General features: G+C 50.9%; 1 protein-coding gene across 4 annotated transcripts in view; it reads left to right on the top strand.

Annotated features, from left to right (window-relative positions):
- Positions 1 to 5,141: 5,141 nt before the first annotated feature.
- RAB11FIP5 (RAB11 family interacting protein 5) overlaps positions 5,142 to 24,440 on the top strand; it is a 37,416-nt gene continuing 18,117 nt past the window's right edge. For 3 of the 4 annotated variants that reach the window (XM_042932695.1, XM_042932693.1, XM_042932692.1), the window contains exon 1: positions 5,142 to 5,736. In XM_042932695.1, coding sequence (XP_042788629.1) covers positions 5,306 to 5,736 — 431 coding nt within the window. In that variant the 5' untranslated portion in view covers positions 5,142 to 5,305. Of the gene's footprint in view, positions 5,737 to 23,008; positions 23,166 to 24,440 lie in introns of those variants that run through there. The other variant, XM_042932694.1, reaches the window with a different exon arrangement.

The following is a 24,440-nucleotide window of genomic DNA, read 5'->3' as shown; positions in this document are numbered from 1 at the left end:
GGTCCCTCCCATTTCCATGATTTTAAAGACCAGCTTGTCAATTTCTGCAAAAATAACAGGATTTTGTTGGAAAATGTGTTGAGTCTATAGATCAATTTGAGGAGTATTGCCATCTTAATATTGTCTTCTATCCAAGAACATGGAACATCTTTCCATTTATTTAGGTCTTTGTTAATTTCTTTCAGTGATGTTTTGTAGTTTCCAGTGTACAACTTTTATACTTCATTAAGTTCATTTCTTGGTATTTTGTTTAATTTTTTGAAGGTTTTTCTAAATGACATTGACCATAACAACTTCTTAAAAAAATTTTTTTTAATGTTTATTCATTTTTGAGAGAAAGAAAAATAGAGTGGGAGCAGGGGAGGGACAGAGAGAGAGGGAGACACAGAATCCAAAGCAGGCTCCAGGGTCTGAGCTGTCAGCACAGAGCCCAATGCGGGGCTCAGACCCATGAATGGCGAGATCATGACCTGAGCCAAAGTTGGATGCTCAACCGACTAAGCCACCCAGGCAACCCTATATTTTATTTTTTGATGCTTTTACAAATGGAATTGTTTTTCATTTTTCTTTTCAATTGTTTATTACTAGTGTGCAGAAATACAATTGATTTTAGTATTTTGAACCTGTATCCCGTAACCTTGCTGAACCCATTTGTTAGTTCTAATAGTCTCTTAGTGGATTCCTTTGGATTTTCTATTTATAAGATCACGTCATCTGCAAACAGAGATAATTTTACCCTTCCTTTCCAATCTGGATTACTTTTATTTATTTTTCTTGCCAAATTGCCCTCGCTTGAACCTCCAGCACAATGTTGAATAGAAGTGGAGAGAGGACATCCTTGTCTTACTCCAAATTTTAGAGAGTATACCATGATTTTAAATAGCTATTGCTTGTAATGATACTAATTTTTCTCATAACAATTTCTCTTACAATTCCAAAAAGAATTAGTGCTTATGTGGATGAATACACAGGCGAGAATAGCAATAAAATCTTTGAAAAAAAGAAATGAGTGAAGATTTGCTCTTCTGTTGTAGTAAGGCTTTAAAAAGGCAACAATAATTAAAACAGAATTGCACTGGCAACAAGATAGAAACCTCAGCAGAATAGAAAACAAAGTCCAGGCTCTGTCTACAGTATATATAAGAATGTATACTAGAAAACCAATGGCAAGGGGATAGTGTTTTGCAATAAGTACTGGGAAGTACGGACGGCTGTTGGGGGAGAGAGAGTTAGATTTCCAAACCTTTCACTAAAATAGTATATAGAAGAATTTAAAGATGATGAAAGAACAAAGAAAAAGCCAAACAACTTAAAAGCTAGAAAAAATATGAGTGGATATTATTGGACCTGTGAGTGTGGAAGAACTTAACCTTGAGACAATGGAAGAAATTCAAGGATTTGACAACATAACCTCTTTGGTCAAACTGATTTGCAAAATATATGAAAGACAAAGTGTTATTCTTAATAAAGTGCTAACATAAATTAATAAGAAATTAAGGCTTCAAAGAAAAATGAGCATGGAAAATAGATAATTCAGAGAATAGACAACTCAGTAAAAGAGGAAATATAAATGACTAATAATGAAAAATAAAGTTCAATCTCATTGGCAATCGAAGAAATGCAAATGAAACAAGGAAATACAAACGTTTGCTTTCAGCAAAGATTTCTAAGATGATAATACTTATCACTGCTTAGTGTGTGTTAAGATGGCTCTCTTATTAACCCTTTGAGGTGACTTCTATTATTAGGCTCATTTAATAGATGTGGAAACTGAGACTCAGTGGGGTTTAGTAACTTTCTCAAGCTTATAATGCCACTGACTGGTGGCACTAGAATTTGAACCTGGGCTGTGTGACTCTACTATGGTGAGGGGCCTAGAAAACAGATGCGGGAAAGGGGAGGTGAAGAACAAGGGGAAATGTAGACTGAAGAGCCAGGCAAAGATATTTGAAGTACCTATGTGGAAGGGTGAATGGGCTTTTATGGTATTGCAGAACGAAGCAACAAGTTGAAATTACACAAAGGACCACTTTTTTATAGCAAGAACTATCCCCTAACGGACTAGAGAGGCCCAGGAAGGCATGAGCACACCCGGCCCCAGGGGAGGTAGGGGAAGCCAGAGGGTCCTTGGTCTAACCCTCATGGCAGGCTGCAGGGGATGGGGATGTTGGTGGCCTCATTTTGTGGAGGAGGACACATATCTCTAGGTGGTCAAGACCTCAGTGTCTTCAGAGTTTCTGCTCTTTTCTCACCCACAGATAGCTAAAAGACCCGGCCCTTTCCTCCTAGGGCCAAGTGACCTGCAGGGGAGCCCTGCCTGGCTTCACTGCCCTCCTATAGCTGCAGTCCCAGGCCAACAGGAAGCCTGAGCTTGCCAAACTGCGTGGGCCAGGGCAGGAGGAAGGAGAGAGGGAGTAGTCCATCTGAGTTCTGTTTTGTCCTTTCCTGCAGCCTTGCTACTCCATGGGGGCAGGGGGGGGGGGGAGGGAGGCAGTCTAGTTGTGTTAGAGAACGAGGAAACAGGTTAAACAGAACCATTAAAGAAGGGTGACTAATGTATGTTAGTTGCAGTTTGGTAAAGATGTCTTCATTTGCAAAGCCCTTGGGGAATCCATTCTTAAAGTTGGGGCTTCGTCCTGAGTGCAACCTTGGTTAAGTCTCTTAACGTTTTTATACCTCAATTTCTTCATCTGTAAAATGGGTATGACAACACTTCCTGCTTTATCAACTCCGAATTATGTAGTGCTTATATGACCAACAAGCTAGTGTGAGAGCAGAGTGCCACAGGCAGTAGTCCCTCAGACCTGAGTTCAAGCCCATTCTCTGCAATTTTCCAGTTAGAAACTTGGAGAAAATTACCCAAGCTCTCTCTCCGCTTTGGTTTCTTCATCAGTGAAAACGAAGGTGGCAACAGCACCTGCCTTAAACGGTGTCTTCAGGGGTAAATGAGATAATACATGTAAAGTAAATGGTAGAACCAGGGCTCCAACGCCCACTCCAAAGCTACACTACAGCTGCCTACAGGCATAATGCAAACACATCAACAACAGAGTGTAGAGAAAAGCTTGGATAGAAACACAACAAATGGTTAACAATGTTTATTTCTGGGTGGGGAGATTATGACCTATTTGTATTTCCTTTATTTTCTTCTGCATTTTCCAAGTTATGTTTATAATCAGAAGAAAAGCTGTATATGATTTTCAGATGCCTTGAGATCATCTGTGATGGTCTCCACTGCATTAAAATCTTTCACAATATTTTCTCACGCAATCTTCTCAGCAACTGCTTGAAGTAGGCATCATTATCCTCATTTTCTAGATGAGTAAATGAGGCTGATAGAGGTTAGAGAGCTGGTTTAATCTTCAGATCTTATTGCCGTGAAGTGGCAGAAAGCCAAGACCCACAGGCAGATCTGGCTGCTTCAAAGATAGGTGCTATCCACAGGGATGTTGGACCATGGGGCTCAGTGCCCAGGACTCCTCCACCCCAGTCTTCAGAATGCAGGGATAAGGTGGCAGGCTGTCAGGATCAGGCCTGTGGTGTGTGTGTTCCCATGGATCCCCAGTGCCTGGTGTACTGGTTCTCTGTATCCATATTGTGGTGGAGAACATGGCCGGCAGAGTTGGGATTTTGGCATCCTTCTCTCATAGCACAGGATGTCAAGGGGTACTGTGGAGAGTCTTCCCAAGAAGAAATACAGGTTTCCACCATAAAAGTAGCCAGCCAGAGGAACTAAAAATAGGTTATCACATAAGATTGAGGGAGGGAAATGGTTGTGAGATACATTATCTGTCACAGCAGGAAGACAATAGATAATGGCCCTGATAAATCCATCTATGTAAGCATTTTATGTAGAGAGATGGAGGTACCCACCAGGCTTGAAAACACAAATGGCTGTAAGTGAGTTTTCTTTGGATCCAGCCGTGGAGAGGGAATCTTTCGCTTTTCGTCATAAGCGCTTCTGTCCTATTTGATTTTCTTTAGGTGTATGTGTTACATTTTATTTAAAAAGTAGGATTTTAAAAAGTACAGGCTGTGGGGTCATCTGTGTGGATTCAAATTCCACCTTTGCCAGTTATGGATCGTGGGCAGTTTAGCCTCTCTAAGCTGAAATTTTACCTTCTAGAAAATAGGAATAAAACTCATACTCATCCAGAAGGTTGCTCTGAGGATAAAATGAGGTAATGCATATAAAGTACATGGACAGGCACTGGCCGAAATGCAGCATCTATAATTACTAACCACTGTTATCATTATTAATAATAAGCCAAGCATTCAAATCATACCCCTGGGCTTTACACACAGGCACGTAGTAGGCACTTAATGGGTGGAAATAATTGTTTAAAACTCCCATTAGAGCCTATAATTTCCGTCAACCAGTGACGCAGGAGCTCCAGCTGAAATATTGATGTCGTTACTTATTTATTCATCACGCTGCTCTCCACCGCAGTGTCCGCTAAGGGCGAGCCCAGCTCTCCCGCCTTCCGCGGCGCGGTCTCGTTTCATCAGTAGGTCCCGAAGCGCGCGGAGGTCCGAAGCCGGGGCAGCTCTCCGGCTTCCAGCTCGCTGTCGCGGGCCAGTCACGTGCCAGAGCGAGACTCACTTCTGGTTTCACGCAGCATCTTCCCTGGCAGGGACCGGCTGGAGGAGGGTTGGAGCGCGGCTCGAGACGGAGGGGGCAGCGGGGTCCCGCCCCACCCCCACTTGCCCGCGCCAAGAGGATGGCCATTCCAGGAGGGGCGGGCCGGGGCAGTTGCAGGGCAGGGCTTTCGGAGCAGGGACATCTTGAAGAAAGATTTGGGATTGGCCGGGAGACGCGGAGCGGGCTTTTCATACCGGGCAGAGGGTGCCGCGCTCCCGCAAGCGAGGCGGGGTTCCGCGGGTGCCCCCAGGCCGGGGCGGGGCCAATGCCGGAGCCCCGCCCACCCCTCTGCAGTGGCCGCACGCCCCACCCCTTGGTCCCCGTCGGCCCCTCCAGCTCCGGTCGGGTATGCGGAGGCCAGCGCCGGGGCGCGACAGCCAGTGCCCCCGCTGCACTGCCGCACCGCCGCGCGGGTCTGGGTCGCGGGGCGGGGCAGGGCGAGAGGCGGGGCGCTGACGTCGTGGCGCGGCCGGCGGCCGGGGAGGCGGGGAGGCGGCTGCCGGCTCGGCCCAGCCCAGCCCGCAGCTGCGGCGGCCCGGTGGTGGCGGCGGCGGCGCTCGGAGCCGGCTCCTGACCGCCCTCCGCCCGCTGCCTGGTTCCTCTCACGGTCTCCGTGTCTGCTCCCGCTTTTGCCGGCCCTCGTCCGCTGTCGCCTGCCCCGCCATGGCCCTGGTGCGGGACGCCGAGCCGGCGGCTGGGCCCTCCCGCTGGCTACCCACGCACGTCCAGGTGACTGTGCTGCGGGCCCGCGGGCTGCGGGGCAAGAGCTCGGGAGCGGGCAGTACTAGCGACGCGTACACGGTGATCCAGGTGGGCCGTGAGAAGTACAGCACGTCGGTGGTGGAGAAGACGCCGGGCTGCCCGGAGTGGCGCGAGGAGTGCTCCTTCGAGCTGCCGCCTGGTGCCCTGGACGGCCTGCTGCGGGCGCAGGAGGCCGACGCGGGCCCGGCGCCGTGGGCCGCGGGCTCCGCTGCCGCCTGTGAGCTGGTGCTCACCACCATGCACCGCTCCCTCATCGGCGTCGACAAGTTCCTGGGCCAGGCCACGGTGGCGCTGGACGAGGTCTTCGGCGCAGGCCGCGCCCAGCACACGCAGTGAGTGAGGGGCGCCGAGAGCGCGGAAACGGTTAAAGGCCTCGCTGGGCGGGGCTGGGAGCGGGACCCCGAACCTCGGCCAGGGCTGTGCGCCCTTTGCCGCGCGCTCAAGGGCATAAACCGCCTCTTTGCATTTTGGGTCCCCTTCCGATCGATCCCCTTCCTTGCGACGTTCAATGTTTGGCTGCTGGTGTGTCCTTGGGTAGCCTAGAGGGGAGGTATGATTGGTGGCCTAGTCTTAGGAGTAGATTGCCCGGTAAAGTTCGGAGTGGGATCCAGAGGCCCTTGCACCATGGGAACCTCAAGAAGGAAAATCTTGGGGCCATTCTTAGGGCCTCTGGGCCTGTCTCCCTTTCCTGGAAGGGGAGGGGCACTGCAGGCGCTTGCCCCAAGCCAGGCCCGCAGGGTAGTGGAGAGGCCCACGGCCTCGACCTGTGGGGGGAGGAAAGGTGCAGTGTTCTACTTGACGGCTAGATTGACCTGAGATGCCCCACCAAATCTGGAAAATGCAGAGGGCATCTGCTTCTTGCCTGGTATTTGGATGGCCTCTGGAACCCTGCCCCTCTGTGTCCCTGTTCTGAAAACAGGAGAACCTCTTAATTAAAGGAAGGAAACCCTTCAGGCAGCCTTCAAGTGTCCTGCCTGTCCTGCTTGAGGTGAAGGCAGCGTCACAGTTAGTGCACAGCAGGAGATCATCTCCCAGCCACTTCCACCTAGAAGGGCCTGTGTGTTTTTTAATCATTTATTTTGGCAGTGTTTAACCTTCCCTGTGTTAAGATCAAGGCTTCAGACTTGGAGCCCCATTTCCTGTTTGGACTTGGGCAGGATCTGAAAGCCAGTCCCTAGGGCTGAGCACCTGCTGTGGATCATTCAAGGGGTTAACTGGGGTGACACCTCCCCTGGACCCCAGGGACCCTGGATGAGGAGGGTAAAGGGATGGGGGCAGGGGTGTGCCCTAGGTGGGGACAGGTGCTGAAAAGGTTTGCCCACCTGGAATGGCATCTAACTGAGTAAATCTAGGAAACCTTGTTGGAGCAGGTGCAGACCCATATGAGAGCAGGATTTGGTTAGAAAGGATCTGACCTTGAATGTTTTTCAAAACGTGTGGAGGAAAGGGCCTTCATGGCTCTGTGGCCTGGAATGGGAAGCTGGGTAGCATAGGGCAGGTTCAGGGCAGGGCTGTGACCTGACTCCACCTCCCCCCTCCCCTGGCCTTCTCCTCTCCTTTTCTCTGAGTTGCTGCTGTTTGGTTGCTGGGTGTGGAATCATGTGGTATAGTTTGGCCCTTGTTTTGTTTTTTTCCTCCGCTTTTCTGTCCTCTCCTTCCTTTCTGGCTGAGGGAGGCTGTGGGGGTGGGGCAGAAAGCTCTCCTCTGGATCTCTTAGCCCTTTCTTTTCCTGAAGAGGCTTCTGTCCCCAAATTCACTCCACCCCTTTCTTTCCTGGTCCTTCAGCCTCCACCACTCAGCTAATCTGACCAGACTAGTACATGATACCCCTGGTATACAGGGGGAGACAGAAAGTCTCTAGGCTTGTGGGGAGAGGCCTCTGTGAAGTCCGTGACTTGGGGTGGGGGGAGCTTTGATCTTTTTCAATTTCTGCTCTTGATTTCTTCGTGGTCTTTGGTTCTTCCTGAGCTGTCTGTGCTTGTACGCCCAGGTGGGCCTGCCTGTTTGCAGCCAAGGACAGTCCCTCTTGGTGAATTTGACTTGCCACCCCTTGATCTGAAGGGAGCTTTAGTTTATTTTATAGAAGTCCTCTTTCTCACCAGGATCTTTCCGCACCTACCAGCTGCTTTTCCTCTGTTGCATTGACCTGGGTTATTTATAGAACCTGGAGGGGGCAGAAAGGAGAGGGGCCCTCCTGGTGGGACGAGGAAAAGTCTGTGAAATCTGCCTGATCTTCCGGTAAGCTGGACCTAACAGCATGCCTACTGACAGAGGGTGAGAGCTGCTGTTCCCAACTCTGGTCCCCACCTCCCACCTCTGACTTTAATGGCCACTCCTGGTTGCATATCCTGGGAGCACCCTGGCGTGAGCTGTTAAGACAGTGAGTCTGCACATTTCCCAGTGGGGAGAGGGCAAGATGGAGAGGACCAGGGTGTAGCCTCCTCAGCTTTGAATAATGGTGGAGAACACCATCCACTCTAACCCCAGGAGCCAGTCAGTTGTGGTGGTCTCGTGGAAGGTAGATAGCAGGCCTGTGTCACCAAGACAGAACCTGACTGGGGAAGGGCAGCCTCATGGTTATGATGATGGGGCTGTGGAGTTGCAAGAAACAGATTCTAGTCTCAAACTTGCCACCTTGTGGCAAGTCAGATAAACTCTTGGTGCCTCAGTTTTCTCATCCATCCAATGGGGCTATTACAAGATTGATGTGAAGCATGAAATGAGAGTGCAGGTAAAGCATCTAGATGTGGTTGCTGGTCAGTGAAAAGCAATGATAGTGGAGGGAGGTTGTTGGTAACAGTGTCTGGGTGATGTCCCTGCCCTGTAAAAAACTTCTCATGTGATGAGGGGAAACAATACAGAACTTAGAAGAGCCTGAGCCTGGGAAAACCCTAGGACCGTGGGTGGCAGAGTGCATCCAGGAGTATGAGAGTGCCTGATGAAATAGGCTGACCCCTTGCAGTCCTTCATTCTCTTTGCTTCTCCAGGTTTGAGAACTAGGGCTGGGCTTGGGAGGCCTCTTGCAGTGCTGTAGCCCGGCTCGGATCAGCTTGTAGCACCCCCCAGCAGCCTGGGCTGGAGCTGCCCCTGCCCTGTCGGGGAGGCTGGACAGCCCAGTGTTTAAAAACCTGGAGACTGGGGTTTCACTCCTAGTTCTGTGACTTCCTAGCAGGCGAGTTTCTTAACCCGTCTCCTCATTTCTGCAAAGGTCAGAATAATAATTATGGAATCGCAACGTTAAATAAGACAGTGTCTATAAAAGCTTTGGTATAGTTGCAGACCTAGAGCAAGGCTTCAAAGTATGGGTGTTGTGGTTACGCTGAGGACCCTGCCTTGTGGGATGATGGTGATGATGGTGACTGGTGCGAGGTGCCTTCACGGCTCCTGAAGCTCCTTTGTCAAGGGGTGCTCTTTGAGGTGAGGGATTTCACTGGGGGCTTCCAAATAATTGAAGAGGAAGTCCTCAAAACATAATTTAACGTAATATAGGAGGAAACTGATTATAGCTATCTCCCCCCAGTAAAGCCATATATGCATCATCACAAGTCTGAAAATCCTGAGATGTTTCTCCACTATTTCCTCTCTGGTTTTTATCTCTGTACCCTTCCTGGTACTACTCTCCAGTGGGTGCTGTGTGTGGAGTAAAAGAGTCCCTGCTGTAAAGAACCCTTCCCCACCCATCCTGGGCCTATTAGATTCATGGTTAGAGCCTGGCCCCTTGGGAAGGCTGAGTCTGGGTTTAATTTGGGTCGGGACCGGTTTGGTTTTTTTTATCCCAAAGCATAGAACTGTTGGGACCACGGCAAGGCTGTTAACTGTGGCACCCTGATAGGTTCTGTTGCATCTGGTCAGACCCGTGCCACTGATTTTATGGAGGGCCTTGTGGAGGCCTGTGGCCCAGGACCGCTTAGGTTTGAGACTACAGTATTCTGCCTGGCTGGGCATGGAGACCTGAGATCCCTTGAGAGTGGTGGGGTTGGGGGCACTGCGAGATGCACCTGAGGGAAAATGCAGCCTGCTGGCCTACGGTTGGGCTGGTGTTTGAGGGCTTCCATTCATCTCTTAGCCTCCAGACAGCCTGTGCATTCCTGTGCCCGTGACCCCGCAGCCTTCTCTCCACCAGTTTCCAGATGTGACTGCTCCTCAGGAAGTAGCTGAGGCCATGAGGGTCCTTGGTTTTGTCTCCTGCTCCAACCCCAGACCTGTGGAGCTGCTGGGGAAGTCTGCTTTGGCTGTGGGGGGTGGAGGGGTAGGGTCTGGCTCCCACTCCCTGAGTTACGGGTAGTTTTTATTTGGGGTTGCTTGAGCAGCAGTGCTGGGGCAGAGGGGAGGGGTAGGAAGTGACTCCTCCTTCCGACTGGGCGGCTCCTGGCTGGCACAGCAGCTTCCCCTTCCCTCTGCATCTGGCCCTGGGTGGGAACCCCGTCTCTGCCCTGTTCTCCTCTCCGAAGCCAGCCGGGGACAGGCATAACTCAGCAGCTCCTCCACTCCAGGCAACCGGAGGGCTCTCCCTTTCCACTGATGGGGGCCGCCGGCTGCACTTGTTATGGTTGCTCCCCTGGTGCCACGACGCTCTTGCCGAAGCTAAATGACTAGCCTGGCCTTGTCCACATTTTCCCTGCCCTTCCTATCCTGTGCCAGGACAGATCATTAACACAATGATAGGAGCTCTCGGGGCTCTCTGCGAGTCAGTTTGCTATGTTTTTCCTTGTACAGGGCCAGTCCTCTGCAAAATTGTGTAGTCATGAAGAAGCGTTGGCCCTTTTCACAGCCAAGTGATAAAAATCAGTCTACAATGTGGGTCCTTTATATAGCTGGCTGTGCTGCCAGTGAAGGGTCTAACGGCTTTGCTCTTGGTGAGCTGCCCAAGGACCCCTTAGGTTATTTCTTCCCTCAGGAAGGATGGCAGCCAGTGAGAAGAGCTGCACTTGGACAGCCCAGTGTTGGTCAGTTGGTCAGTTGGTTGGGCTGAGGCCTGGGTGTGGGCCTGGGCCCAGGCCTCTCCTTAGTGAAGGGCAAGCCGGCAGGGACTCCGCAGGTTCCATTCCCAGGAGGCAGCACTTCTAGGAGCTGTGCAAGGGAAGGGCTTTGTCACGGGCCACCTCAACCTTCAGCTGACCCAGGGGTTGGGGTGTGGCGGGGAGGGGAAGCACAGCCCTTGATCATGGAGTTGCAATGTCAGAGCTCTAAGAGGGAGCTGAGGCTGGGGAGGGGAACGACACCGACTCAGCTACTCAGCCGCCAGTGGGGGGTGGGGCTCTGCTGGTCTCTGTTAGGCCCTGGCAGCCCGCAGAGCTGTAGGATTTCGGGCCAACGAAGAGAAGGCATTTGGGGCCCTGTGTGCATCCCAGGGGGTTTTAGTGTGAGAAGGACATTGCTGCTAGGATAGGGAAGGGGGCCTTGGGGCTTATCTATGGGCCTGGAGGAGCAGTCTCATCCACAGGCTTTTCTGGAGTGTCTGGACACTGGGTGGGGTGGAGGGGCTCAGAGGAGGGGAGGACATGGATATCCCAGCCTGAATGCCGGGAAAGTAATGGCTTTGTTAGGAGGATGAACCCCATATTTTTGGAGAAAGGGCCATAGGCAAGTGCTGTGTTTTCAGGCCTTGCCAGGGAGCACTGGAGATGTTCGGAGCATACAGAGCTGCTGGGCTCAGCTGTGGTCAGGGACACCTCCTTGAGGAAGAGATGAACACTGAAGACCTGTGAGGTCCACCTTGGCAGCATGTAGCAGTCTGTTTCAGGGGGCTGTTATTGCCTTGTTAGGGAGGCATATCATTTACTAAGCCATTTCTTTGTGCTGCCACTGTCCTATGGGCTTGACTTACTGTAGCTCACAGGAGCCCCTTGAGGTGTAGGTATTGTTACTCTGTTTAACAAATGGAGAAACTGAGGCACAGAGAGGTGAAGTAACTTCTTTTTTTTTCGCTTAAAAAAATTTTTTTAATGTTTATTTTTGAGAGAGCTCATGAGCTTACATGAGCGGGGGAGGGGCAGAGAGAGAGAGAGGGAGATAGAGGATTTGAAGACTCTTGTGCTGACAGCCCAATGCAGGGCTTGAACTGATGAACCGTGAGATCATGACCTGAGCCAAAGTTGGACGCTTAGCCAACTAAGCCACCCAGGCACCCTGAAATGACTTTTCTAAAGGCACACATACATGGCAGGGTCAGGATTTGCACCCAGGCACCCTAGCTTCAGATTCCGTGCTCTTCATCACCACTCTATACTGTCCCCCTCAGTTTTCCCCCATTTCTTTCATGATTTGGTTCTGCATAGGACGGGGGTTCGGCTGCTGTCCTCCTGAAGGTTTCTCTCTCCTCCGCAGGGCCAATCTCTGGGGCTCTGTAAGCATGGCCTGCTTCTCTTGTGTGAGGCCTTGGCTGATTGGGGCGTGTGTGATCTGCAGCTCCAAATCCGGTCATGTCTGTCTCAGGGGCTGGAGGTGTTGTGTGGGACTTTGGGAGGGAGGATATCAGTGTCACCAGAGGGTCTCTCAGGAGCTTGGGGGAGGCCTGGGAAGCTCTGCCTTGGCCCTGGACACCCCAGCCCTGGAGAGATTTGCTCCCATTGGCTTGTGCAGTAGAGCAGAGCTTAGGAGCATCACCAGATATAAGACTTCCTGACCTTTCTCAAGAATCACGTGCTTGTTTTGCTGTGACAGAACACTCTGAGCCATCCAGTGCCTCACAGTGATGCAGTCGTTTGCTTTTTTTTTTCTTTTGTTCAATATTTAGGAAGCAATTACTAGGCAACCGCTGTGCCTAGGTCAGGGCTTTGGAGAAAACAAGAGAAAGAAATGTATAGCCCTTTCCCTAGAAGGGCAAAAATGTTTTGAAACAAGACTTATCCAGGAAGGATAATTAACCTACAAAGCAGCATACACACATGTGAGAGAAGGAAGGGGTCAGGAGAAGGGTGAATTCAGCAGGGTTGGAGTGATCAGGGTGGCTTTCTGGGGGAGGCAGGTCCTTGAATGATAGCTGAGGCTGTGATGGAGGCTGGGTGAGTTTTTGGGAGGGAGACTTCCCTTCCTGAAGGGAAAGTGAGTGTTCTGGGGCTGGGCCAGGAGAGGGGAGCCAATCTTAGTTTCCTCCGTGCATCTCTTAGCAAAACAGCTTGACTTTATATTTATTTATTTATTATTATTTTAATATAGTGGTAGTATTTAACATTTTGTTTTATTTTGTTTTTTTTTTTTTTAAGTTTATTTATTTTGAGAGAGAGAGGCCACACGTGCTCATGTGGGTGAGGGGCAGAGAGAGAGAGGGAGAGAGAGAATCCCAAGCGGGCTCCACGCTGTGCCTGCCGTGGGGCTCATCTCACAAATCATGACCTGAACCGAAATCAATTGTCGATGCTTAACTGACTAAGGCACCCAGGTGCCCCATTATTATCATTTCTTTGAGTAGTTTACTTGGTTCAAATTCTGAAGGTACAGAAGGTGTGCCATGAAAAAATCTCCCTTGCCCTGACCTTAAATCATCCAGCTCCTGTCTTCAGAGGCACGAGTATTACCAGTTCTTGGGTAACTTTTCAAAGTTATTCTATGCATTTAATGTTTGTCTGCACAAATACAGTGTTCTCCACACACAGGTTTTACCTATGCTCAGACTGACCATCCCACACAGGATGTTTGTCATCTCCACCTATGGTGCGTCTGAACTGGGACCCTGGCAGAGGGGACAGACACTGCTTAGCTTTGTCCTCTATGACCCAACACTCCTATGTTGGGTGAATATGGGGTTAGGATCAAACTGGAGAGGGGGTGTGGTTAAGTAGAATTTCTTCCTAGTCCCCAACCCCCATCTGACCAAGACCGTCTGAGAGAGGTCATCTTGCTGGTTCTCTCCTTCCTCCTGGACAGAGTCATCACTGGGGGGTCCTGGGCCACCTTGCTCCTAGGGGCTGATGACGGCTTATAAAAGGCCCTTGATAGACAGTGAACCCAAATCTTTATGTGTGGTTTGGCCTACTTTTCAGAGTGCTTTCCTGGCATCATCTCATTTCATTCTTCCCTGTGGGCAGACAAGGTGACCCCCATTTTTACAGATGTGGAGACTGCCGTCTCGGGAGGTGAAATGACTTGTCCAAGGTCACATGACTTGTTAGTGGCAGCCAGATCTCTGACTTGCAAGCCCAGTGCTTTTTCCCCTACCTCGTGCTTTTGGCTGTACACACTTCCTGCTGCTGTTGGGGTGGTTAGACTCGTCTCTGGGCATTTTTATGGCTTTTCCTCTGCCAAGTGAGCATAGTCGCTGGCCAGTCTGAGGCAAGCTGACAGTGACAGGCCTCTGGAGCCTGCAGCAGTAGGGGGCACTAGCTGAGATGTTTGTGCCTAGGAGGGAAGCTGGACCTGGCTGGGCTCTGAGGTGAGTTGAGCAAGCCATGTCCACGGAGGCTGGGGCGGCTCTTGAAGTGATGGTTCTGGGCTCTGAGGACTATTGGTTCTAGAGTGGGTGATAAGAATCATCCTGTGGCCGATAAGAGGCAATATCCTGCCCCAGGACTGCGTCTGGCTTACAGTCTTGCTGTAGATACCAAATCAAAGGGTGGGTTTGATTGTGGGCGTGGGGAGCCAGAAGATGGGCCTGAGGGCCCTGCACACGTCATTGTATCTGATAGTATGTGAGGAAGAATGCTTGTGTGGGGTTTTGGAGAGGAGGAACGGCATCCCATGCAGGAGACTGTGGGGAGGAGGTTTTCCAGCTTCCCTCCAGCTCCCTGAGTAATGACAGTGTTAGTTGGCACCCCTCCCGCCCCAAACTGGCTTTTCTTATTGCTCCCTTTTACAGAGGTGAAATGATTGGTTTAAAGCCACTTAGTAGATCCAGAACTAGAACCTGGATCTCCTTCCTGTCTTCCTGCTATGACCTTAAAATAATTTTTTTTCAACTTATTTTTGGGACTAGCTGAGTTCTTGCCAATTCCATCTCATTTATCCAGCAAGTATTGGAAAGTGTTCCAAATATCAGGCCCTATCCCTGGGTTTGGGGGTAAAAGGTAAGTAGCAGTCCCTGCTGTCATTAAGTACTGAGAGTGCAGGGTGGAGGCACCCTACTGCTAGGGGAGGAAAGGAGGCCCTAGAGGGAGGGCACTCCTAGCCCCTCCCATTGCTCCTGTCCTAGTTTAGGAAATTATTATTTTTTTTTTTACTTCTGTTCTGGACTGTTAGCATAGCTGCTGCTGCCTTTTTATAAACCAGAATGGCAGTTTATTAATTTACGATGAGAAGTAACCGCTGAGGCGTACAGAGTTGCTTGGGTCAGCCCAGCCATGGGTCCTGCCCTGGGTTGTGTCAGCTTCCTGCCTGTCGCCCCTGCCTTGTCTCTGTGCTGTCCTTGTCCCTGCTGTCCCACGCTCTTCCTACAGCACAGCATCCATCAGGCTGGGTCCTTGTTTTGTACCCCATAGCGCTCTTCAGGGCCCGGAATAAAGTCACAGCCCTTAAGTGCAGTGTTGGAGGCAGTCTTCTACCTGCCCCAAAGCCCCTTTCTGCGTGTCTTTACCTGTCACCACCCTCCCAAAATCATCGTAGTACTCCCCTTTAACTTTCCTATGCAGCTTGTGCACTTTCGTGGTGTTGACCACGTTCCTGATTTATGTGGCTATCTTATTTCCCCACCAAGATGTGAGCTGCTTGAGGACTCTCCCTTCTTGTTCCTGGCACATACTTGGGAAATGTTGGGAGGTCTAGCTGAGGCCTCCTATGTCTGGGTGAGAGCCCTGTGCCTCTAAGAGGGATGGTGTTGGGGGCACCTGGGTGGCTCAGTCGGTTAAGTGTCCAGCTTCAGCTCAGGTCATGATCTTGCAGTTCATGAGTTCAAGCCCCATACCGGGCTCTGTGCTGACAGTGCAGAGCCTGGAGCCTGCTTTGGATTCTGTGTCTCCCTCTTTCTCTCTGCCCTTCCCCCACTCTCTTTCTCAAAAATAAATAAACATTAAAAAAAATTAAGAGGGACGGTGTTGGCATTGAGTGCCAGGATCCCACATGCCAGGCCCTGTGCTGAGGTTTGGCCATGAGTGGGCAGGGCTGAGCTCACAGGTCTGCTGCACAAGGCTCAGAGACCAGGAGCAGGGCTCAGTCATAGCATAAGGAAAAAAAGCCTGTGTCCTGGCCTCTGGGGTTTAATGGAAACGCACTGTTAGTCCCAAGTGGGACCAGAAGGACAGTGTAAATGAATCCGTGCTCCCTAACATAACCATGATGCCCTTATCACACACAAAATCAACAGTTCTTTAATAATCATCCAGTATCAGAGTCCATATTCAAATTTCTCTGATATCAGAACTTTTTCTTCCTAGGTGGTTTGCTGAGTCAGGATCAGATAGGGCTCCCATCCTATGCCTGGTTAGACCTCCCAGTGTGACTGTCCCTCCCCCTCTATCTCAGACCCTTGCCTGATAGAACTGGGTCACTTGTCCTTGAGGCTGACACTGTGGCCGTGGCTGAGGAGCTCCTCATGTTGCCCTTCACCTCGGTTCTCCAGCCCCTGAGCACTAGTTGTTGGGTCTGGAAGGCCTGGTCCCCATGCCCCACCTGCTGAAAGGAGTCCTTCCACGTGGGGTGGCTGATGCGGCTGCCTGGCCTCACTATCAGGGTCTCTCTGTCAGTGAGGCCCAGCTTGAGCAGTGGGTCCTGTTAGTCCGACCCAGCCACCATGGTTCCCCATCACCGTGTCACCCAGTGGGTTTAGCATTCGTGGATGAGCACCACCTCTGTCCCCAGCTCTGCCTTTTCTTCTGCACCTTTCAGGAATCTGGCATAAGGAAGAGCTTTCCCTCTCAACTCTGGGGTCACCCTCCATAGGAATAGCAGGAATGGCAATTCTTTGCCATTATTTTTCAAGTAGTGATGGCTTTCAAATTAAAAATCCACCCTGCCCCATGATAGTGTGCATGATCCTAGTTATTTACACATCAGGGGGTTCCTGCCAAAGCAGAGATGACAGGGCCTCATGAACCTGGGGATGGTAGAGACAAGGCGGCTCATGTCTGGAGCTGCAACTCTCTCCAGGGCAAATGATTTACTCTGTACGACATCACTCGAAATGGCTGATGGCTGGCTTGGAGTAGGAATATGGGGGCAGATAATGTTAAGGATAGATATTTTTGTGTTTTCTCTTGCAGTTTTCTCCAACATTTACTTTCTGGGTTGCAAATCCTCTCCACTCAGAGCCCTGTAGCCCCCATTTGTACTAACTCTCTACATGGGGAGAGTGAAGTCAGGAAAGGAGAGCTGGCTCAGTATATCTTTCTCTCCTTTGTGCTGGCTCCTCACTTTCCCTTCTGGAAGATTCTCCAGCCAATACATCAGGCCTTTTCGCTTCATTTGCCTCAGAGGGTGGGGTTTGATTCCTGCCTCTATCATCTTTGCAAGACCCCTCATTCCCAGCCTGGTGGTAGCTGTTCGGTAGCCTGAAGTGAGGCCTGTCTCTGCTGAGGTGGCATCCATAGTCACAAGAGAGAAACTGCATACCTGGTGGGTTATAGCTGTAGCAAAGAAAGGTCAGGTGAGGAGCAACCCTCCAGGAAGTTAGAGATTGTGGTATTGGGGCATGATCAAAACAAGCTTGCCTGCTCCCTAGCTAGCAGGTGCATTTGGCTGTTTTTGTTTTTCTGGAGTCACCTTCACTGGCGTGCAGGGTATTGAGGGTTAGGCTGAGCACTGTAGCGTGACGCTGGAGAGACTCAAGGCCTTGAGCCAGCTTCTGGCCCCTGGCCAGGCCCTCCCATACCCCTGGGTGGGAAATGGGGAGCAGTGCCTGTCCTCTGCTTTGAGATCTCAGCCTGGGTGTTATGTAGTGGGGCAGGAGGGAAAGACCTGCTTTTTTGCTGCCTTTGCTCCCTCCCTACTCTAGAGCAGATGTTCTGAGTCCTTTTGGTCCCATGGACCCCTTTGGTATCTGGTGAAGCCCGTAGACCCCTTTTCAGAACAACCCCTTCAACTGGATAGAATATAAAGTACACCAATGATATTGAAGTACATTTATCAATATGTGGAAACATTTGTTAAAGTAACATGTCTGTTATCACTATATTAAGTGATGCAGTCCAGTGGTTGTCTAATAGCTTTGAAGTTCAGGGGGCACTTGGGTGGCTCAGTCGGTTAAGCGTCCGACTTTGGTTCAGGTCGTGATCTTGCAGTCCATGGGTTCAAGCCTCACATCGGGCTCTGTGCTGACAGCTCGGAGCCTGGAGCCTGCTTCGGATTCTGTGTCTCCCTCTCTCTCTGCCCCTCTCCCACTTGCACTGTCTCTCGATCTCTCAAAAAATAAATAAACTTTAAAAAAGTTAAAGTTCAGAGTAGTGATGGATATCAACCATATTTTGTAACATCTGCCACAACTGTAATGGGATGTGAAAATGTCTGGTTTCTCTTGGTAACACACTTATGGGTACTGACTGCTACTATATACCATTACTGTTGGCAAAAACTCATCATTGGCAGAAATACTAAATTTCAGTTAGAGGTTAGGGGAAAGAAAGATGTAACTTGTCTTCCATCTAACATATAACCCTGCCCTAGAGAAATAAGGGGGTGACTTTGGATTCCTTGGTTGGGCAGGGACATGGGGACATGGGTCTCTGTGTGTTGGTTGTACTTGCAGACGGGGGCAGTCTAGTGCAGTGATCAAGGTCAGGGTCTCTGGAGTCAGGGAGCTTGAGTTCACGTCCTGGCTCTCCTACTTACTGAAAAGAACCGTGTGACTTAACTCATTGGACTTCTCTGTGCCTCCGTGTCTGCATCTGCAGAAACACGTGAGCTGACGCTCATCTGGCATTTCTCCTGTGCCAGGCCCCATTCTCTGAGTGCTCCACAGATAGCCCACTTAACGTTCCTAGTTGTCTTGTGAGGAGAGCAGATTGGATATCCGTTACCCCCACATTATAGGTAGGTATGGAAACTGAGGTGTAGAAAGATTAAGTGACCTGTCCCGGGTGGTGGGGCTGGGGCTTAAACCAGGTAGCCTGGCTCCACAGGCCGTGCTTGTAGCCACCCTCGAGGTCTGCCCCCCACACCCACCTCACAGGGCTGTTAAGAGGATTAGTAAGGTATCATGGGAGTGTTGAGTGCATAGTATGGTGCCCAGCACACAATAAGTGATAAAGGAGAGGTGTAGCTATCAATGGTGATAAGATTAGTGTCCTAATGATGGGCTAGAATGTGGTCAACACCCAACCTCCCTCACCTTCTCCGACCTCCATTCACTGGGTTGGGCACTTCCCAGATCTAGCCCAATGCCTTCTCTCCCAAGGAAGTGAATGAGATTCTTCACTCAGAAATGGGGGGGTAAGGCTGTCAGGATTAAAGAAGGCCCCTTTTTGGAACTGTCCCCTTTAAGCCTGGCACCTGTGGCTCCTGCCCTCGGAGGACTCCTATTGGGGATGGGAGGCAGGGAGCACTCCCTTGCTTTCCAGGAGCTCCTGGTCTTATGGGTAAGACCCATAGGTTTGTAATGAGAGAAACGTTACACAATTATCCAATTGTGAATGGGGACAGATAAGTTCCAAAGTCAAATCCTAGATTAATTTGTTCATTCACTGAACAAATATTTAGATGTCTGCTGTTTTTAAGTGCGGGGGATGCAGAGATGAACGGAATACAGTTGCTGCCTATAGAGCAGGGGAGGACAGACGTCTCATCATTGTACTGTGTAGGACACACACACACACACACACACACACACACACACACACCCCCGCACGTGGGATGTCCAGTAGTACTAAGTACACTGAAGAAACAGAATAAGGCCTGTGCCCTGGGGGTACTAGGGAAGACTGAGGAGGTGCAGATGAACGGACACCTGATGTGAGTGAGTGAGGGAACCATGGCCTGACGATCTGGGAGGATCAAGTGCAGTGGCCTTGGGCTCAGGGACATCAAGAAGGTGAGTGTGGGATGAGTGGTGCAGAGCGTCAGAGGAGCCAGGACCCAAAGATGGGACCTTTCTACCATTCTGAGGAGCAGGGTGTTTTGTGCCTATTTGCCGGTGGAGCAGGGATGGTAGGGAGTTGTCCTGTCCGGCGGGGAGATCGTGGTGGGCTGGACTACAGGGTGACAGTGGTGACACGGGTAGAATTCTGGATATAATTCGCACATAGAACCAGCAGAGTTCAAAGTTTAGATGTGGGGTGCGAGGTGGGGGAGAAGAGACAAAGATGGTCCTGGGTTTGGGGACTGAACAAATGATATGTGGGGGCTAACTGGGGCACCATTATTTGGGTCATAAGCTGCATTTGGGGCTGATAAGAACTGAAGATGAGTCAGGTGTGCCTGGGCCTGTGTGTCACAGCCCTTACTGCCCCCGGTCTCTGACAGGACCTGCCCTGACTTGGGCATGTGTGAGTTGGACATCAGCCCTAGGTTGGCTCACCGGGTGCTGGGCATTTCCAGTTATGGTGTGTGGCAGATGTTAGCCCAGCAGCATTCCCTGATAAATAGGTGGAGAGCTGGGTACCACGGGCTGGGAAGCCCCACCGACAGGAGTAACTAAGGTCGTAATCTTGGGAACAGGTGAGGCAACTAGCCCCCTACCCCTTCCATCCCACCTTTGTCCTCTGTCCCTGGGGTGTGGGGGGAGGCAGGGCAAGAGGCTGAGTGCCAAGTCCTAAGTCCAAGCTGGCCCTGGTGAACTTTTGTCAGCCGGAGGGAGCTTGTGGGAGGTCTGGCTGATGAGCAAGGGGCCTTGAAGGCTTCTCCATGGCTCTGTCCTCCCAGGAATTCTGGACTCTGATGGCCATTGGGGGAGGCTGGGCTGCCCTCAGATAGGGTTTTAATGGCCTGCAGACAGGACAAAGCCCCAAGGTTCCCTCAGTGACCATTCCAGGGTGTCGGAATCCCGACATCCTCCTGGGATTGTGCCAGCATCTGTGGTATACGTCCAGGAATTTTCCAGCCTCTGTCGCTGGACAGGGTGTCCAGAGGCCTGAGTGTTTGCATTCAGCTTTATGAGAAATGTTACATCTTAAAGGTCAAGGGCGTGGGCTGAGAGTTCAGCATCCTCATGTTCAGGTTCCAATCCATTGCTTACCCGCTGTGTGACTCAGGCAAGTGACAAACCTTCTCTGTGGGTTAGTTTCTTCATCTACAGAATGGAGAAAATGGACCCCGCTTCCTGGACTGTGTGGGTAGTAAAGGAGGTACAGAACCTTGGACATGAGCGTGCTGCACGTCTCCCCCTCTCACGTGTGGTCCACAGCAGCATGGGCATCCCCCGGAAGCTGGGTGGAAATGGAGCCTCTCAGACGTCCATGGCCTCAGATCTGCATTTTAACCAGACCCAGTGATCCTTTTGCATTTGGCAGTTCGGGAAGCGCTGATGTATGTTACTCCTGAAGCGCAGCATCGTAGCTGTGCATCTCTCTTCAGGGACAAGGAGTTTCCTCTTACTCTTCCTTCTCGTTGGTGCCCATCATGGGTTGGCTGCAGACACACCCGGAGACAAGTCCCAGATAATGATCGTCACTGTCAAACCCTCGTCTCCTGCGTGTGTGCTGCCTGGGCCTTGGAGACTTCAGATGCCCCACCCACCTTGACCCTCACACTGTCTGAGAATAAATGGGAAGCATTGGCTCCGCACTGACCAGGGGTCCAAGAGGGTGGCTCCCACTGGATGGCTGAGGACACGGAGGTTTAGGGAAGTAACCTGGTAAGTGATGGGGGCCAGGGTGTGCACTCAGGATGCAGAGCCCAGCTCTTAGCCACCATGCTTTGCTGCCATGGGCATCCAGATGAGAGCTCCAAGCAAGGGGTGGGTGGAGCAAGAGGGAAAAGAGAGGGAGTGGAGGCAGGGAATCACTGAGAGCTTGTAACATCTCAGAATTTACTGCCATGAGCTATTTATTTACTTTGTAGCTGTGTACCCTGGGGGTTACTCAGTAAGTATCTGCAGGGAACCCAGTCATGCTAGGGAGACCTTGAGCACCCAGAATATGACAGGACTAGGTAGCTGTGGAGCAGACTGCAAACAGATCTGGTTGTGGAGTGAGTTTGGTTCAGAGTGCCTGTGCCTGGTCAGAAAGAGGAAGAATTGGGCTGGCCCAGGATGGTGGCAGCTGCGAGATCTTCCTAGAGGAGGTGGGACTGGAGATGGGCCACAGGACCCTGTAGGCACATTCCCCGTGGGAATCCCGCTTTGTGGGGATGAGATGCCCAGTGGGATCTGCTGCATGTGGGGCTCTGTAAAGAGAGTCTCCATCGTTTCACTGAGGGATCATCAGCCCATGTCGGCAATGTCTGTGGCCTTCTAGCCTCCAGTGGACCATGTGCCACAGGGTCTGGCAGGTCTGGGATTTTCTAGGGGCCATCTGTATAGGCAGGAGGAGGAAGCAGAAGCAAGGGGTCGAGGAGAGGGATGTGGGCTTTGTCTGGGAGCTGGTGGTTATGTGGCCTTACCATCCCAGCTGGTGTGGGTCATACTCTTTGGAGAAGGCCTGCTCTGGTTGAGTCCCAGGACACCCAAGGTGCCTGGCAGGGTCCAGTTCAGTCCTGCCCTGGACTGGTAGGGAGGTAGATGGGTGACAGTGGCTGGGGTCCAGAGGCAGCCTCACTCTGCTCTGGATGGGGGAGTCTCAGAAAATGGTAAGGAAAGTCTTTCCTCTTCACTCCTGGCCTTCCTGAAAAGCAGGTCAGAGACAGACAAGCAGACAGACAGACACAGACCCAAATTCCCTGGGGAAGAGCAGGAGAAGCAGAGGTGACCTTATGTGGGGATAGGGAAGGGCAGGGAACAAGGATCCTTTAGGCAGAGGACCTAAGCCTCCCTGTGGTCTAATGATGCAAGCTCCCTTCATCTGAGGGGTGGGAGGGGAGAGGCCAGCAGCCTGTTCTGTGGCTCAAGCAACTGAGGAGATAAGATAGGAACAAGCGTTTTCTTTGGTCTCTTTTTCCTATTGTGACAGTAATATATATATATATATTCCTTATAAAAAATTCAAACCGGACAAAAATACTCAATGGAGGCGGTCATTGTTCCCTGCAGCCTCACCCCCCAGCAGATAGCTACTGTTCATCCTGCGATGTGTGGAGTGTGACCAGCCAGGACTGAGGGCCCCTGACCTTTATGCCCCAGCAAAGGATGTCTGTACTTGCCGATTCCAGTTACTCAGAGCTAGTGGGTTTGGGGTGGAGTCCACACAGTTCTCTTTTTCTCCACCTCCCAGGATCTTCTGTGCCAGATAGGGCCTGGTCTAGGTTTGGAGAAAGTGACTAGGGCCCGGCCTTTAAAGAGTTGGAGTGTCAGGCCCAGGGTGGGCACTGGCTTAAGAAAGGAGGGGTGTGAGGATGTCGATGCAAGCTGGTTTGTTTTTCTAGTAACCCTCCCCTCTTGCCCCCAGACACATCCTCTCACACATGCCTTTGATCTCTCAGCTCTCTCTCTTCTCCCCACACTTCTCCCTCCTCCTCCTGCCCCTGCATACTGTGAGAGCATGGAGATGTGCACGCACACTTTGAGCAGGGTCCTCTGTCCTGCCTGCCTGTGCCACCGTCTGCCCTGACGCAGCCTGCCCGGTGGATGGTTTAGGAGGGAAAACCAGCGGCCCTGGCTCACTGCACTCGGGCCATCGCGTGGGTCACCTAGGACAGGACAGGCGCGTAGCTCATAATGGGCACACAAGGGTGCAGTCATGATGGACTCTCCCAAAGGGGTGCAAGTGCACGTGGCCTGGGAAGACGTTTTTTCATACAGAAGATGCCCCACTCCCAACCCGTTTATGTCTGTGAGAAGCTGAGAAGCTCGGGGAGCTGGTGCCGTGGGGTAGGCAGATCTCAGGGTTGGGGGTGACCAGCATTGCACTGACTGAGGCATGTGGGGGGGTTGTAGGGTGTGTGGTGTGTGTATGTGTGTGGTGTGGGAGGGGTGTGTGGGGTGCAGTGTTGGGGGTGGTGGTGGTGGTGGTGGGTGGGAGGGTGGGTAGTATGGGGTATATGTGGGTGTAGTATATGTATGTACTGCGGGACTTTGAGCCCTTCAGTGACCAATCTGACCATCTCTACCAGGTCTCATTGTACCTTCATGCTTGATTGGCTGGGCCTAGAATCCTAGGCTGGAAAACTTTTCCCTCAGAATTCTGAAGTCATGATTCCATATGTACCCAGTGTTGCTAGTGAAGATCCAATGTTACTCTAATTCCTGAACATATCAACCTGTCTTCCCTATTTGGAAGCTCCCAGGGTCTCCTTTATTTTAATTTAATTTAATTTAATTTTATTTTAATTTTATTTATTTTAGAGAGAGAAAACGTGTGTGTGTGCACAAGTAGGGGAGAGGGGCAGAGGGAGAGAGACAGAGAATCTTCAACAGGCTTCACCCTCAGCACAGAGCCTGACGCAGGGCTTGATCCCACGACCCTGGGATCATGACCTGAGCTGAAATCACGAGTCAGACTCTCAACCTAGTGAGCCACCCAGCCCCTGGGTTCTCCTTTTTATACCTGGTATTCTGAAACCTCACAGTGAGACCTGTTGGCTGCGTCTTTCTTTATTCATTGTGCTACGTGCTTATGGGCCCCTGTGTGCTGATGCTCATGGGCCCCTGTGTGCTGGTGCTCATGTCCTTCAGGTCAGGAAAACTTTCTTGTGTTATTTCTCGCATAGTTTCTTCCACTTTGTGCTCTCTGTTCCCTCCCTCTCCCCCCCTCTCCTTTTTTAAATGTATACAGTTGTTTTTTTTTTTAAGAACAGTTTTTGATTTACAGAAAAACAAATGGACGGTACAGACAGTTCACATACACTCCCTAACTCTGATCCCCATCCCGTTCCCCATTTCCTCTGTTATAACATCTCACATTAGTGTGGTACATTTGTTACAACTGATGAACCAGTACCAATATAATATTATTAACTAGAGCCTGTAGTTTACATTAGAGGTCACTCTCTGTGTTTTAGATTCTGCGGGTACTGACAAATACATAAGGACATGTGTTTACCATTACAGTATCACACAGAATAGTTTCACTGCCCTAAAAATTCCCTGTGAGTTGTTGGTTTTCAGCTTGTTCAGCCTTTTTCCTGTCTTGTGGATTGGAGAGAG

The sequence above is a fragment of the Panthera leo genome, chromosome A3 (genome assembly GCF_018350215.1).
Source record: "Panthera leo isolate Ple1 chromosome A3, P.leo_Ple1_pat1.1, whole genome shotgun sequence".
Classification (NCBI taxonomy): Eukaryota; Metazoa; Chordata; class Mammalia; order Carnivora; family Felidae; genus Panthera; species Panthera leo.
Note: the sequence above shows the minus strand (reverse complement) of the source record. Positions and strands in the feature narration are given on the sequence as shown.